At 43.4% G+C, this 14393-nt stretch overlaps 1 protein-coding gene and 2 long non-coding RNA genes across 3 annotated transcripts; 2 read left to right on the plus strand and 1 right to left on the minus strand.

Annotated features, from left to right (window-relative positions):
* Window positions 1-1597: 1597 nt before the first annotated feature.
* On the minus strand, window positions 1598-5860 carry LOC110526497 (intestinal mucin-like protein). Its single transcript, XM_090239456.1, has 13 exons — window positions 5716-5860; window positions 4759-4828; window positions 4546-4667; window positions 4300-4331; window positions 3798-3966; window positions 3530-3634; window positions 3361-3401; window positions 3032-3154; window positions 2808-2906; window positions 2586-2714; window positions 2338-2377; window positions 2014-2137; window positions 1598-1811 (listed from the first exon to the last, which is right to left on the minus strand). Exons 1-13 carry the CDS (start codon window positions 5858-5860, stop codon window positions 1598-1600), a joined length of 1413 nt encoding a protein of 470 aa, XP_090095582.1.
* A 4687-nt stretch (window positions 5861-10547) lies between these two features.
* LOC149983073 (uncharacterized) lies at window positions 10548-12352 on the plus strand. The gene is made up of 2 exons (XR_016496849.1): window positions 10548-10684; window positions 11414-12352. It is a non-coding gene; the product is annotated as an uncharacterized LOC149983073 (long non-coding RNA).
* Window positions 12353-12461: 109 nt separating this feature from the next.
* Window positions 12462-14006, plus strand: LOC149983074 (uncharacterized). Its single transcript, XR_016496848.1, has 2 exons — window positions 12462-13072; window positions 13565-14006. It is a non-coding gene; the product is annotated as an uncharacterized LOC149983074 (long non-coding RNA).
* The last annotated feature ends 387 nt before the right edge of the window (window positions 14007-14393 follow it).

Below are 14393 nucleotides of genomic sequence, written 5' to 3' on the forward strand. Positions count from 1 at the left end.
GTAATTGTAAACAAATACATGATTAAGGCCAACATTCAATTCGGACTGTGGAAGATCTGTGTTACAGCGCAATTGACATATGAATGTAATTTCCAATTGAGCCGACGTGCTGCGTTTACCGTTAATGTGGTCTCTGCTATCACTGGAACATTGTCTTTAAAATGTGCATATTGTGAACAAAATGTGATTGGATTGAATCTGGCCCTTAAACTATCATTTTGATCTCATGGATGGTCGGCCCTTGCATCAATAGAGATAGAGACTGGGTGACACTGTCTGATCTGCAGATTACTCCATTAAACCCCACCATGTTGTCAATCACACAATAACGTCACTACCCTATTCTAGCTACATATTTTATTATACCTTTACTAACTTGTGATTTCTTGGCAAGTTTTGTTGCGTCACTATATTTTCAAAAGCCACTAGAAGCTAGCTACAGGTAACTGCCAAAATAATAGAACATCTTGAGTAAATGAGGGTTCTGATGTCTCTGTTATGGTGTGTGGTGTGTTTTTTTTTGCCATGGTTAATGACCACTCAACCCATAGAGCAGTGGTATTCAAACCTTTTCAGCTGGGACCACCAATATTTAAAGCCACATTTTTACATCAACAATTAACCTTAAATTAATTGCATTTTCATCTCTTATCAAAATTAAAAGAAAACAATATATACATTTACTCAAAATGTTATCTTTCAAATGATCTTTCTCGAAAACGTTTGTATATTGTCCCATACAACAATCAGTACCCTATTTTTTATTTATTTTGGCGACCCCACTGCAGTTCCGTTGCAACCCCGACTTTGAATACCACTGCTCTAGAGGGCAAGATAAACACCAGTACTGTACATACACAACCATTCTGAGTGATCACCTTCAACTTATGGTGAATCATTTCTATCCTGATGGGAGTGGATGACAATGCCCCCATCCATAGGGCACGAGTGATCCCTGAATGGTTTGATGCACATAAAAACTATTTAAACCATATGGCTGTTTCAGTCACCAGATCTCAACCCAATTGAACACTTATGGAAGATTCTGAAGCAGTGCCTGAGACAGCATTTTCCACCACCATCAACAAAACACCAAATGATGGAATTTCTCTTGGAAGAATGGTGTCGCGTCCCTCCAGTAGAGTTTCAGACACTTTGAGAATCTATGCCAAGGTACATTGAAGCTCTTCTGGCGGCTCCTGTTGGCCCAACGCCCTATTAGGACACTTTATGTTGTTACTGTTATTTTGGCAGTTACCTGTACATACTTCTAAGTAGCATAATGTTACTGTTATAGTGGTCACTGAATAGCTTGAAGGATTGGGAGAATTCCTCAAAGAGCAAAGGAACATACACATGATGCTGCTGTTGTTTAATTACTACAAATGAGAAAAGAGATTCTCCACCACATTTATCATAGAAAATACATGAATTTTACAATGAAGGTATAAGAACATAATGCTAAGTGCTACCGATTGTAGAAATACACTGGCATGACAGATTTAATTAAAACGTAACAAGAAAACAAATTTGGACTAAACATTCGATGTCATGAGGATAATTCCTATTGCAGTGTGCATGTTGTCTCCCTAGACTTTTAGCGCCTCCTCCTGCGCGGTCTCGTTGTCCCCGGGGCGGTGGTCGTGCCTGCATCACAGTCTGTGACATGACATCCACACGACTCAACGTGGATGTAGGAGTGCTTGACCTTTGACCCATCAGGGCACATCAGCTCCACCTCTTTCTGGCTAGTGGTCGCCTCTTGGCAGCAGGAGCAGTAGTGCATCATGGTGTTCGCCTCTGCTGAGTACCTGCACATTCACATAAACACAAGAGAAGTTGAAAAGAGGGCTTGAATTCCCTGGGTTGTCTTGACAAGATGAGCACAGGAGCATTAAATAAGTCAAATTGTCTCCTAGTTCATAAAGGGCACACTAGACAGTGAATAGATTATCACTAACTGGGGCCTGCATGACATTGACTAGTGCTGCATTCAGCATCTGTAGTACTTACATAGAAGAGGTTCCACAGTTTCCTGAGCAGGAATTGATCTCCACAGGCTCAGCGGTCGCACAGCCACTGATGACAATGCTAGTGGTGGTGTACTTCATCTCACAGACATTGCTGCGTTCTGTGCCTGGTCAGGGAAGATGCATCAAAAGTTAGGCTATTGTTTGGTATGACACAGATGAAGCAGAAACAGCCAACATATACATTTTTGGCCAGTATGTAGTCACACAATGTTTCCGGTTGGTCTTGTTTAGGTGACATAGCATGCTAGTATTAACCAGTAGATAGGTGGTTATTAGGAATGCTTTGGCTGGACGTGTTACTTACAAGTCTTGCAGCATCCATTTGCGTCTGTCTTTTCTGTGCCCTGGGGTGAAAGATAGGAGAGATGATTTATAAGTGGTAGATTGTATTCATTATGTGAGCTCCCTTCCATTCTAAATGTTACTGAAACATATATCGCTATGACCCAAGAGTGCTAGGAATGATAGTAACATTCTGAGTGAGAAAGGAAAACAGTGTAACTGCAGTCTTGATTGTCCCCACGATGGAGGTGAGATAGGACAGAAACTCACTGGGACACAGTTCCCTGGGCTGAATGCAGGGCACACAGTCTTCACCTCCCCTGGTATATATTGGCCACCAGTTTTCTCACATGTGTACTTCACACATTTGTCACCAGGTGGTGACCACGTTTCGTTCACCTATCGCACAAGGACAAGATGATGAAGAATTATGATGGAGTTTCAGATCATGCAGACAGATTATGCATCCTCATACACTCTTGTTGTACTCACCTGAATAGTGTGTTTGGTCTTATCTGGCATAGTAACCACACAGCTTGTTTGTACACACTTCCCACAACACTGATCAGGTATGGCCTGATACTGGAAGCCCTAAGACGAGGATGGAGAGCCATCATTGTATCATTGTTCACTTATTATATAAGCATGCAGCAGCCCCCAGAGTAGGCTATTGCAAGTTTCTTATAAATATGTAAATTAATTGATCATCTTTGTACCTGTGAACATGTAGTGTCGCAGGAGATATTTGTGCACACAATGTTGTTGAGCTTGGTGCTAGGATCCATGATCGAGCTGCAGATACAATTCTCACAAGTTCCTTCAGGAACTTCAGCACCAGGCTGGAGTGAAAGAGAGAGACAAAAGTTATCATCCACTATAACAGACTTTGAATAGAGGAGGGTCAGAGTGCAAAGGGAGCAGTTCTACAGTAGAATGTGACCAATTATGAGGGCAGCAAACACAATACAGCTTATCTTAAGCTATTTCTGGGTGTATCTTTCAGAAGCTTGTTTAATTTAATTTATTTTAAATGATTTATTCTTACCTGGTACTCAATGTTATTGTAGACACATACACCCTTAGGAACTGAACAGACACACATTGAGAAGAAATCAATCAGTAATACTAGTGACTCATGTCAGAGTTAACACAAATGTAACCAGTGAAACAGGGGAATTACAAAACCACTGATGAAGTAAATCAAGGGGACTTACCACAGGTATACTCTGGACAGCAACTTGAGATGGACGTGCTTATAATTGCCTCCCACCCTGGTTGGCAGTCCATCATGACTTTGGGGCAAAGCAGTGCATCGCACTCTGTTACAGAGGTAACCAATGAGAAGTGATTAAAAGACAAGCCGATAGAGGGTCAAATAACCCCTATGACCCTACAGAACACATCAGATAATCTTGGTCTAGTACTGTATGAATAAGAGTTGGCTTTCTAATGATTTACTGAAGGGTCTGCTCCATCACTCACCACATGTATATTTCTGGCAGCAGCCTTCTGCGTTGTTCACCAGTCTGTATCCAGTCTCATTGCAGATGGGTGTGGCTGGTGTGGGGCAGGTGATAGGCTGGCACTGGACAATCATGGAGTCCATGTCACAGGTGCACTGCTGGCAACCACTCTCCCATGTATCACCAGGCTTAATGGAAAAACAGGGTAATGTCAGGTCAATACAGAAACAGAAAAGAGTAACTCAAATGTTTTTGTTCTGCAATGAACTGGATTTAACCATGACAGTTAATATGAACCATCATTAGGTGAGAAGAAATGGGTTGGAGGTAGTTATTCAGAGATTAAACATTTTCTTCTGGTCAGTTCATTGGAAGGAATAAAGAGGCCAAGACCTATACTATGTCAATGAAAAGTATCCATTCAAGTATGTACGTTTCCCCGACTCACGTGAAATGCATCTCATGATATGTCTATGTGAGAATGAATATCTGGAGAATATTTAGATGGAGGAAATTCTTACCATTTTGGGGTTGCCATCAGGTCCAGTGCAGCCTGAAAAATAAATAGAGGGTGTGTTTAAAAGTTTTGTCTCACATGGTTGGCGTCACATTCTTCACACCTCAACATCAACACATTTTGTTAACTGTTCCATTACAAATAAAGCCTGTAAGCCATTATTTATGATTCATTTAAGGTTTCAAAGTACAGAAAGGTCTAATTTTCATATTGATAGCTACCTGCAAAATGACCCATAACCCATTCTTACCACAGGAGACCACACAAGTATCAGAGTAGGTGCTGAACAAGACGGTTTTAGATGGACAGAAGCAACCCTCCTTCGTCTTATTGGTCATTTGGGTTTGGTTGTTCAAATACTTCTCATTATATCTGCAAACAAAAGAGGTTTGGGATTATGCAGGAGATAATTTATTTACAAATTAAGGAAATTCATATAACATCCAATCAGACTAAAGCTTACTTTGTATTACATGTTGGTTCAACTGCTGGACCACATGGCATGTACACCTTAGTGTCTGGGCATGTATGCTCTGCAGGACAAAAATGGATCACAGTTATGCTGAACACCATCAAAAAATGTTTTTTAAGTAGCTGCCTAAGACAAAAGTAGCTTCCTATAAATTTGTGGCATAACTACTATGCTTGGATTCATAGCTCACCACATTCTCCATCTGTGGACTTCCTCCAGTCAATGCAGATCCCTTTATTTGCACATTCAGATGCATACGCCTCCAGACTAGAGCAGCTAGAAATAGCATTGTTGCAGACATCTGATCTACAGGCCTGAATGAAGGCATCAGGAGAAACCGCTTTATGGCATTCCTCAAAGACCCTTTGAAATAAAATATCATAGAGAGTGATTTAAAGAGATGCATGGAGTGCAACCTTAAACTAGAAATGCCAATGGAACGGTACCTGTATTATGATAAAAACAGGTGTAATTACAAGTAAATGAACATTACAATTGATAAGACACATCAGGAAGTGAATTGTCATTTAGGCTTTCCTATTGTGTGCTTGTTCCCTTTTTCAAACTTAGTTTGATATGTTGCTTACTTGCTGTTCATGATTTCACAAATGACTGTCTTGCAGGGGGTAGGGGATGTGCTTGGGGTTGCCGTGGTGGTAGAGGGTGGTGCTGTTGGAGGAGTTGGACAGTCCTGGTTTGGAATCAGCCACTGGCTAGCTGCGACTGAGCAGCTCTGTATCTGACCATTAGGTGACTGGCAGTCATTCTTCTGGGAATTATCACAGGTACCTTGAAAAATACGGATATTAAGTAGGGTAAAACCTAGTTAGCTAGGACAAGTCATAGTTGTCTTGTTGTATGCAATTTCTATAGGATGGTCTAGATAGGAGCATCTACTGAAGGTTTGAAACTGTGAAATGTTTATTGACCCTCTTTAATAATACTCACCACACTGGCCCTCTGTGCTGCTTTGGAAGAGGGAATAAGGAAGGTTGATGCTAAATGATGACCCCTTGTAAGACACCTGAACCTTAAGATCAGTGATCTCCAGCACGACCTCCACACCAGTACTTGTTAGAGCAATGTCACCCATTCTGTAAGCTGGGTAGATTCGTTTACTGTTGACATATACCTGCATTTGTGTAGAAATGAAAACACATTTCGATGGTTGAGTCATGTGTTATCTTTAAAGTAGTAACATGACAATGTTAACCGCATTTTTGGTTTTCATTTACATTTATGGGATTTCAATAAAGCATGATAAAGCAGCAGCATCATTAAATAATGATGGATATTAATAAAAAAAAATATATATATTTTTAAATAGTTACCACATTTTCTGTTGTGTCACCAGATCTCTGCTGGGTTAGGATCACTTCATAGGATTTGTAATGAATGATAAGGGACTGAGGACAGAATCCACTGTCGGCGTTTCCACAGTAGTGATTATCAACAATAATGGTAAGGTTGTATTTGAAGTTGATTTCTTTCACTAAGGTGTATGAGCAGTTCTCCTGGAAATTGTAATATACTCCATCAAATGTCATGTAGTGAGATCCACCCCATCCACTGCATACACCTGCAACATGTTAAAATATGAGTTGATAATAATCAAAGCTATTGACAGAGGACATTGAAAACAAATGAGCAATAATGTATTATTTTAATTCAGATTGTTGGGTTGTATGTTGCCACTTACATTCACATTCATATGTAAAGCAGCATCCAGTTGAATCATAGACCTTGACAGGTGGACGACCATTCTCACACTGTAGTGGCTCCACTGGCTTGCATTTTACTGGTAGCTGGACAACAATGCCGTCCTGGCAAACTGCTGTGGTACAGCTATTCAGCTGCCAAGATTCTCCATTCTGCCATTGATTTGATAAGGAAAAGCAATTACTCAAACATGCACACACAGGGTTGAACATACAAACACTATACCACAAAGACAAATATACCCATTCACCCATTTTATTATTAAAAACCTTTTAAAATTACCTTTCTTGGTGGCTGAACGCTAGTGCAGTCTGGCGAGGATTGAGTTGTTGGTGGTGTGGTCGTGGTCTCTTCTGATGTTGTGGGTGATACAGTGGGTGGTGTAGAGGAAGGACATGGATTTGATTCCACTTCAACTTGGCACGTTGCTTTGCAGTAAGCCGTAAAGCACCACCCTGAAGCATCGGTCACATTATACACTAGGTTCCCTGATTGTTGAGAAAGGCAAGTGTTAGAACATTTCGTTTTGCAAATTAAAGTTAATTGAAAGATTAGTGAAATGTCATTTATTTTGATTGTCTGAATTACATTTATAACATGTTACCTGGTAGATACTGTGTCCCATTAACATTGCAAATGCACTGGCTGGTGGTGACTGCTTGTGATGTAGGTGTAATAATCACTTGTGGCGATGCTGAAGGAGTTGTTGTTGTTGTTAATGTGCCTGTGATGACAACTGGCTCTGTTGTTTCTGTACTTGTTGTTGAAGGCTGTGATGTTGAACTTGAAGTTACAATTATATAAGTTGTAGAAGATGTAGTTGGGCCAGTGGTGACAACTTTAGGTAGCGTTGTGGATGTAGATGGAATAGACTCCGTTGTGCTTTCTTCAACTGTTGTAGTTCCACCTGTGGTAGGTGTAATTACCTCTGCAGTTGTTGTGGTTGAAGTCGTGGGATTGGAAGTAATGCCAACTGGCCCTGTTGTTTCTTCACCTGTTGATGTGGGCTGTGGTGTTGAGGTAGAGGTTTCAACAATTACAGTGGTGGAAGTGGTTGTTGGGCCAGTGGTGAATTCTTTAGGTGGCGTTGTGGTTGTAGATGGAATAGACTCCGTTGTGGTTTCTTCAACTGTTGTAGTTCCACCTGTGGTAGGTGTAATTTCCTCTGCATTTGTGGTGGGTGCCTTTGTTGTTGTTGTTGAAGTCATTGGACTGGATGTAATGCCAACTGGCCCTGTTGTTTCTTCACCTGTTATTGTGGACTGTGATGTTGAGGTAGACGTTTCAACAATTACAGTGGTGGAAGTGGTTGTTGGGCCAGAGGTGACAACTTTAGGTGGCACTGTGGATGTTGATGGAATAGTCTCCGTTGTGGTTTCTTCAACTTTTGTAGTTCCACCTGTGGTAGGTGTAATTACCTCTGCAGTTGTTGTGGTTGAAGTCGTGGGATTGGAAGTAATGCCAACTGGCCCTGTTGTTTCTTCACCTGTTATTGTGGACTGTGATGTTGAGGTAGAGGTTTCAACACTTACGGTGGTGGAAGTGGTTGTTGGGCCAGTGGTGAATTCTTTAGGTAGCGTTGTGGATGTAGATGGAATAGACTCCGTTGTGCTTTCTTCAACTGTTGTAGTTCCTCCTGTGGTAGGTGTAATTACCTCCGCAGTTGTTGTCGTTGAAGTCGTGGGATTGGAAGTAATGCCAACTGGCCCTGTTGTTTCTTCACCTGTTGATGTGGGCTGTGGTGTTGAGGTAGAGGTTTCAACACTTACAGTGGTGGAAGTGGTTGTTGGGCCAGAGGTGACAACTTTAGGTGGCACTGTGGATGTTGATGGAATAGTCTCCGTTGTGGTTTCTTCAGCTTTTGTAGTTCCACCTATGGTAGGTGTAATTACCTCTGCAGTTGTTGTGGTTGAAGTCGTGGGATTGGAAGTAATGCCAACTGGCCCTGTTGTTTCTTCACCTGTTGATGTGGACTGTGGTGTTGAGGTAGAGGTTTCAACACTTACAGTGGTGGAAGTGGTTGTTGGGCCAGTGGTGAATTCTTTAGGTGGCGTTGTGGATGTAGATGGAATAGACTCCGTTGTGGTTTCTTCAACTGTTGTAGTTCCACCTGTGGTAGGTGTAATTTCCTCTGCATTTGTAGTGGGTGCCTTTGTTGTTGTTGTTGAAGTCATTGGACTGGATGTAATGCCAACTGGCCCTGTTGTTTCTTCACCTGTTATTGTGGACTGTGATGTTGAGGTAGACGTTTCAACAATTACAGTGGTGGAAGTGGTTGTTGGGCCAGAGGTGACAACTTTAGGTGGCACTGTGGATGTTGATGGAATAGTCTCCGTTGTGGTTTCTTCAACTTTTGTAGTTCCACCTGTGGTAGGTGTAATTACCTCTGCAGTTGTTGTGGTTGAAGTCGTGGGATTGGAAGTAATGCCAACTGGCCCTGTTGTTTCTTCACCTGTTGATGTGGGCTGTGGTGTTGAGGTAGAGGTTTCAACACTTACGGTGGTAGAAGTGGTTGTTGGGCCAGTGGTGAATTCTTTAGGTGGCTTTGTGGATGTAGATGGAATAGTCTCCGTTGTGGTTTCTTCAACTTTTGTAGTTCCACCTGTGGTAGGTGTAATTACCTCTGCAGTTGTTGTGGTTGAAGTCGTGGGATTGGAAGTAATGCCAACTGGCCTTGTTGTTTCTTCACCTGTTGATGTGGGCTGTGGTGTTGAGGTAGAAGTTTCAACCCTTACAGTGGTGGAAGTGGTTGTTGGGCCAGTGGTGAATTCTTTAGGTAGCGTTGTGGATGTAGATGGAATAGACTCCGTTGTGCTTTCTTCAACTGTTGTAGTTCCACCTGTGGTAGGTGTATTTACCTCCACAGTTGTTGTGGTTGAAGTCGTGGGATTGGAAGTAATGCCAACTGGCCTTGTTGTTTCTTCACCTGTTGATGTGGGCTGTGGTGTTGAGGTAGAGATTTCAACACTTACGGTGGTGGAAGTGGTTGTTGGGCCAGTGGTGAATTCTTTAGGTAGCGTTGTGGATGTAGATGGAATAGACTCCGTTGTGCTTTCTTCAACTGTTGTTGTTCCACCTGTGGTAGGTGTAATTACCTCCGCAGTTGTTGTGGTTAAAGTCGTGGGATTGGAAGTAATGCCAACTGGCCCTGTTGTTTCTTCACCTGTTGATGTGGGCTTTGGTGTTGAGGTAGAGGTTTCAACACTTACAGTGGTGGAAGTTGTTGTTGGGCCAGAGGTGACAACTTTAGGTGGAACTGTGGATGTAGATGGAATAGTCTCCGTTGTGGTTTCTTCAACTTTTGTAGTTCCACCTGTGGTAGGTGTAATTACCTCTGCAGTTGTTGTGGTTGAAGTCGTGGGATTGGAAGTAATGCCAACTGGCCCTGTTGTTTCTTCACCTGTTGATGTGGGCTGTGGTGTTGAGGTAGAGGTTTCAACACTTACAGTGGTGGAAGTGGTTGTTGGGCCAGAGGTGACAACTTTAGGTGGCACTGTGGATGTAGATGGAATAGTCTCCGTTGTGGTTTCTTCAACTTTTGTAGTTCCACCTGTGGTAGGTGTAATTACCTCTGCAGTTGTTGTGGTTGAAGTCGTGGGATTGGAAGTAATGCCAACTGGCCCTGTTGTTTCTTCACCTGTTGATGTGGGCTGTGGTGTTGAGGTAGAGGTTTCAACACTTACAGTGGTGGAAGTGGTTGTTGGGCCAGAGGTGACAACTTTAGGTGGCACTGTGGATGTTGATGGAATAGTCTCCGTTGTGGTTTCTTCAACTTTTGTAGTTCCACCTGTGGTAGGTGTAATTACCTCTGCAGTTGTTGTGGTTGAAGTCGTGGGATTGGAAGTAATGCCAACTGGCCCTGTTGTTTCTTCACCTGTTGATGTGGGCTGTGGTGTTGAGGTAGAGGTTTCAACAATTACGGTGGTGGAAGTGGTTGTTGGGCCAGTGGTTAATTCTTTAGGTAGCGTTGTGGATGTAGATGGAATAGACTCCGTTGTGCTTTCTTCAACTTTTGTAGTTCCACCTGTGGTAGGTGTAATTACCTCTGCAGTTGTTGTCGTTGAAGTCGTGGGATTGGAAGTAATGCCAACTGGCCCTGTTGTTTCTTCACCTGTTGATGTGGGCTGTGGTGTTGAGGTAGAGGTTTCAACACTTACGGTGGTGGAAGTGGTTGTTGGGCCAGTGGTGAATTCTTTAGGTGGCGTTGTGGATGTAGATGGAATAGACTCCGTTGTGGTTTCTTCAACTGTTGTAGTTCCACCTGTGGTAGGTGTAATTACCTCTGCAGTTGTTGTGGTTGAAGTCGTGGGATTGGAAGTAATGCCAACTGGCCCTGTTGTTTCTTCACCTGTTGATGTGGACTGTGGTGTTGAGGTAGAGGTTTCAACACTTACAGTGGTGGAAGTGGTTGTTGGGCCAGTGGTGAATTCTTTAGGTGGCGTTGTGGATGTAGATGGAATAGACTCCGTTGTGGTTTCTTCAACTGTTGTAGTTCCACCTGTGGTAGGTGTAATTTCCTCTGCATTTGTAGTGGGTGCCTTTGTTGTTGTTGTTGAAGTCATTGGACTGGATGTAATGCCAACTGGCCCTGTTGTTTCTTCACCTGTTATTGTGGACTGTGATGTTGAGGTAGACGTTTCAACAATTACAGTGGTGGAAGTGGTTGTTGGGCCAGAGGTGACAACTTTAGGTGGCACTGTGGATGTTGATGGAATAGTCTCCGTTGTGGTTTCTTCAACTTTTGTAGTTCCACCTGTGGTAGGTGTAATTACCTCTGCAGTTGTTGTGGTTGAAGTCGTGGGATTGGAAGTAATGCCAACTGGCCCTGTTGTTTCTTCACCTGTTGATGTGGGCTGTGGTGTTGAGGTAGAGGTTTCAACAATTACGGTGGTGGAAGTGGTTGTTGGGCCAGTGGTTAATTCTTTAGGTAGCGTTGTGGATGTAGATGGAATAGACTCCGTTGTGCTTTCTTCAACTTTTGTAGTTCCACCTGTGGTAGGTGTAATTACCTCTGCAGTTGTTGTGGTTGAAGTTGTGGGATTGGAAGTAATGCCAACTGGCCCTGTTGTTTCTTCACCTGTTGATGTGGGCTGTGGTGTTGAGGTAGAGGTTTCAACCCTTACAGTGGTGGAAGTGGTTGTTGGGCCAGTGGTGAATTCTTTAGGTAGCGTTGTGGATGTAGATGGAATAGACTCCGTTGTGCTTTCTTCAACTGTTGTAGTTCCACCTGTGGTAGGTGTATTTACCTCCACAGTTGTTGTCGTTGAAGTCGTGGGATTGGAAGTAATGCCAACTGGCCTTGTTGTTTCTTCACCTGTTGATGTGGGCTGTGGTGTTGAGGTAGAGATTTCAACACTTACGGTGGTGGAAGTGGTTGTTGGGCCAGTGGTGAATTCTTTAGGTAGCGTTGTGGATGTAGATGGAATAGACTCCGTTGTGCTTTCTTCAACTGTTGTTGTTCCACCTGTGGTAGGTGTAATTACCTCCGCAGTTGTTGTGGTTAAAGTCGTGGGATTGGAAGTAATGCCAACTGGCCCTGTTGTTTCTTCACCTGTTGATGTGGGCTTTGGTGTTGAGGTAGAGGTTTCAACACTTACAGTGGTGGAAGTTGTTGTTGGGCCAGAGGTGACAACTTTAGGTGGAACTGTGGATGTAGATGGAATAGTCTCCGTTGTGGTTTCTTCAACTTTTGTAGTTCCACCTGTGGTAGGTGTAATTACCTCTGCAGTTGTTGTGGTTGAAGTCGTGGGATTGGAAGTAATGCCAACTGGCCCTGTTGTTTCTTCACCTGTTGATGTGGGCTGTGGTGTTGAGGTAGAGGTTTCAACACTTACAGTGGTGGAAGTGGTTGTTGGGCCAGAGGTGACAACTTTAGGTGGCACTGTGGATGTAGATGGAATAGTCTCCGTTGTGGTTTCTTCAACTTTTGTAGTTCCACCTGTGGTAGGTGTAATTACCTCTGCAGTTGTTGTGGTTGAAGTCGTGGGATTGGAAGTAATGCCAACTGGCCCTGTTGTTTCTTCACCTGTTGATCTGGGCTGTGGTGTTGAGGTAGAGGTTTCAACAATTACAGTGGTGGAAGTGGTTGTTGGGCCAGTGGTGAATTCTTTAGGTGGCTTTGTGGATGTAGATGGAATAGTCTCCGTTGTGGTTTCTTCAACTTTTGTAGTTCCACCTGTGGTAGGTGTAATTACCTCTGCAGTTGTTGTGGTTGAAGTCGTGGGATTGGAAGTAATGCCAACTGGCCCTGTTGTTTCTTCGCCTGTTGATGTGGGCTGTGGTGTTGAGGTAGAGGTTTCAACACTTACAGTGGTGGAAGTGGTTGTTGGGCCAGAGGTGACAACTTTAGGTGGCACTGTGGATGTAGATGGAATAGTCTCCGTTGTGGTTTCTTCAACTTTTGTAGTTCCACCTGTGGTAGGTGTAATTACCTCTGCAGTTGTTGTGGTTGAAGTCGTGGGATTGGAAGTAATGCCAACTGGCCCTGTTGTTTCTTCACCTGTTGATGTGGGCTGTGGTGTTGAGGTAGAGGTTTCAACACTTACGGTGGTGGAAGTGGTTGTTGGGCCAGTGGTGAATTCTTTAGGTGGCTTTGTGGATGTAGATGGAATAGTCTCCGTTGTGGTTTCTTCAACTTTTGTAGTTCCACCTGTGGTAGGTGTAATTACCTCTGCAGTTGTTGTGGTTGAAGTCGTGGGATTGGAAGTAATGCCAACTGGCCCTGTTGTTTCTTCGCCTGTTGATGTGGGCTGTGGTGTTGAGGTAGAGGTTTCAACACTTACAGTGGTGGAAGTGGTTGTTGGGCCAGTGGTGAATTCTTTAGGTGGCGTTGTGGATGTAGATGGAATAGACTCCGTTGTGGTTTCTTCAACTGTTGTAGTTCCACCTGTGGTAGGTGTAATTTCCTCTGCATTTGTGGTGGGTGCCTTTGTTGTTGTTGTTGAAGTCATTGGACTGGATGTAATGCCAACTGGCCCTGTTGTTTCTTCACCTGTTATTGTGGACTGTGATGTTGAGGTAGACGTTTCAACAATTACAGTGGTGGAAGTGGTTGTTGGGCCAGTGGTGAATTCTTTAGGTAGCGTTGTGGATGTAGATGGAATAGACTCCGTTGTGCTTTCTTCAACTGTTGTAGTTCCACCTGTGGTAGGTGTAATTACCTCCGCAGTTGTTGTGGTTGAAGTCGTGGGATTGGAAGTAATGCCAACTGGCCCTGTTGTTTCTTCACCTGTTGATGTGGGCTGTGGTGTTGAGGTAGAGGTTTCAACACTTACGGTGGTGGAAGTGGTTGTTGGGCCAGTGGTGAATTCTTTAGGTGGCTTTGTGGATGTAGATGGAATAGTCTCCGTTGTGGTTTCTTCAACTTTTGTAGTTCCACCTGTGGTAGGTGTAATTACCTCTGCAGTTGTTGTGGTTGAAGTCGTGGGATTGGAAGTAATGCCAACTGGCCCTGTTGTTTCTTCGCCTGTTGATGTGGGCTGTGGTGTTGAGGTAGAGGTTTCAACACTTACAGTGGTGGAAGTGGTTGTTGGGCCAGTGGTGAATTCTTTAGGTGGCGTTGTGGATGTAGATGGAATAGACTCCGTTGTGGTTTCTTCAACTGTTGTAGTTCCACCTGTGGTAGGTGTAATTTCCTCTGCATTTGTGGTGGGTGCCTTTGTTGTTGTTGTTGAAGTCATTGGACTGGATGTAATGCCAACTGGCCCTGTTGTTTCTTCACCTGTTATTGTGGACTGTGATGTTGAGGTAGACGTTTCAACAATTACAGTGGTGGAAGTGGTTGTTGGGCCAGTGGTGAATTCTTTAGGTAGCGTTGTGGATGTAGATGGAATAGACTCCGTTGTGCTTTCTTCAACTGTTGTAGTTCCACCTGTGGTAGGTGTAATTACCTCCGCAGTTGTTGTGGT

Source organism: Oncorhynchus mykiss, chromosome 6 (genome assembly GCF_057628025.1).
Source record: "Oncorhynchus mykiss isolate SJ-2025 chromosome 6, ASM5762802v1, whole genome shotgun sequence".
Classification (NCBI taxonomy): Eukaryota; Metazoa; Chordata; class Actinopteri; order Salmoniformes; family Salmonidae; genus Oncorhynchus; species Oncorhynchus mykiss.

Bases quoted from the DNA above. Each gene is read 5' to 3' on its own strand.
- LOC110526497 (XM_090239456.1), bottom strand. From the start codon at position 5,860: ATGGGTGACATTGCTCTAACAAGTACTGGTGTGGAGGTCGTGCTGGAG. The intron at 3,402-3,529 runs GTAAGTCCCCTT...GTGTCTGTTCAG, and splicing joins CTGTCCAGAGTATACCTGTG to TTCCTAAGGGTGTATGTGTC. The intron at 2,138-2,337 runs GTAAGTAACACG...TTCCCTGACCAG, and splicing joins AAATGGATGCTGCAAGACTT to GCACAGAACGCAGCAATGTC.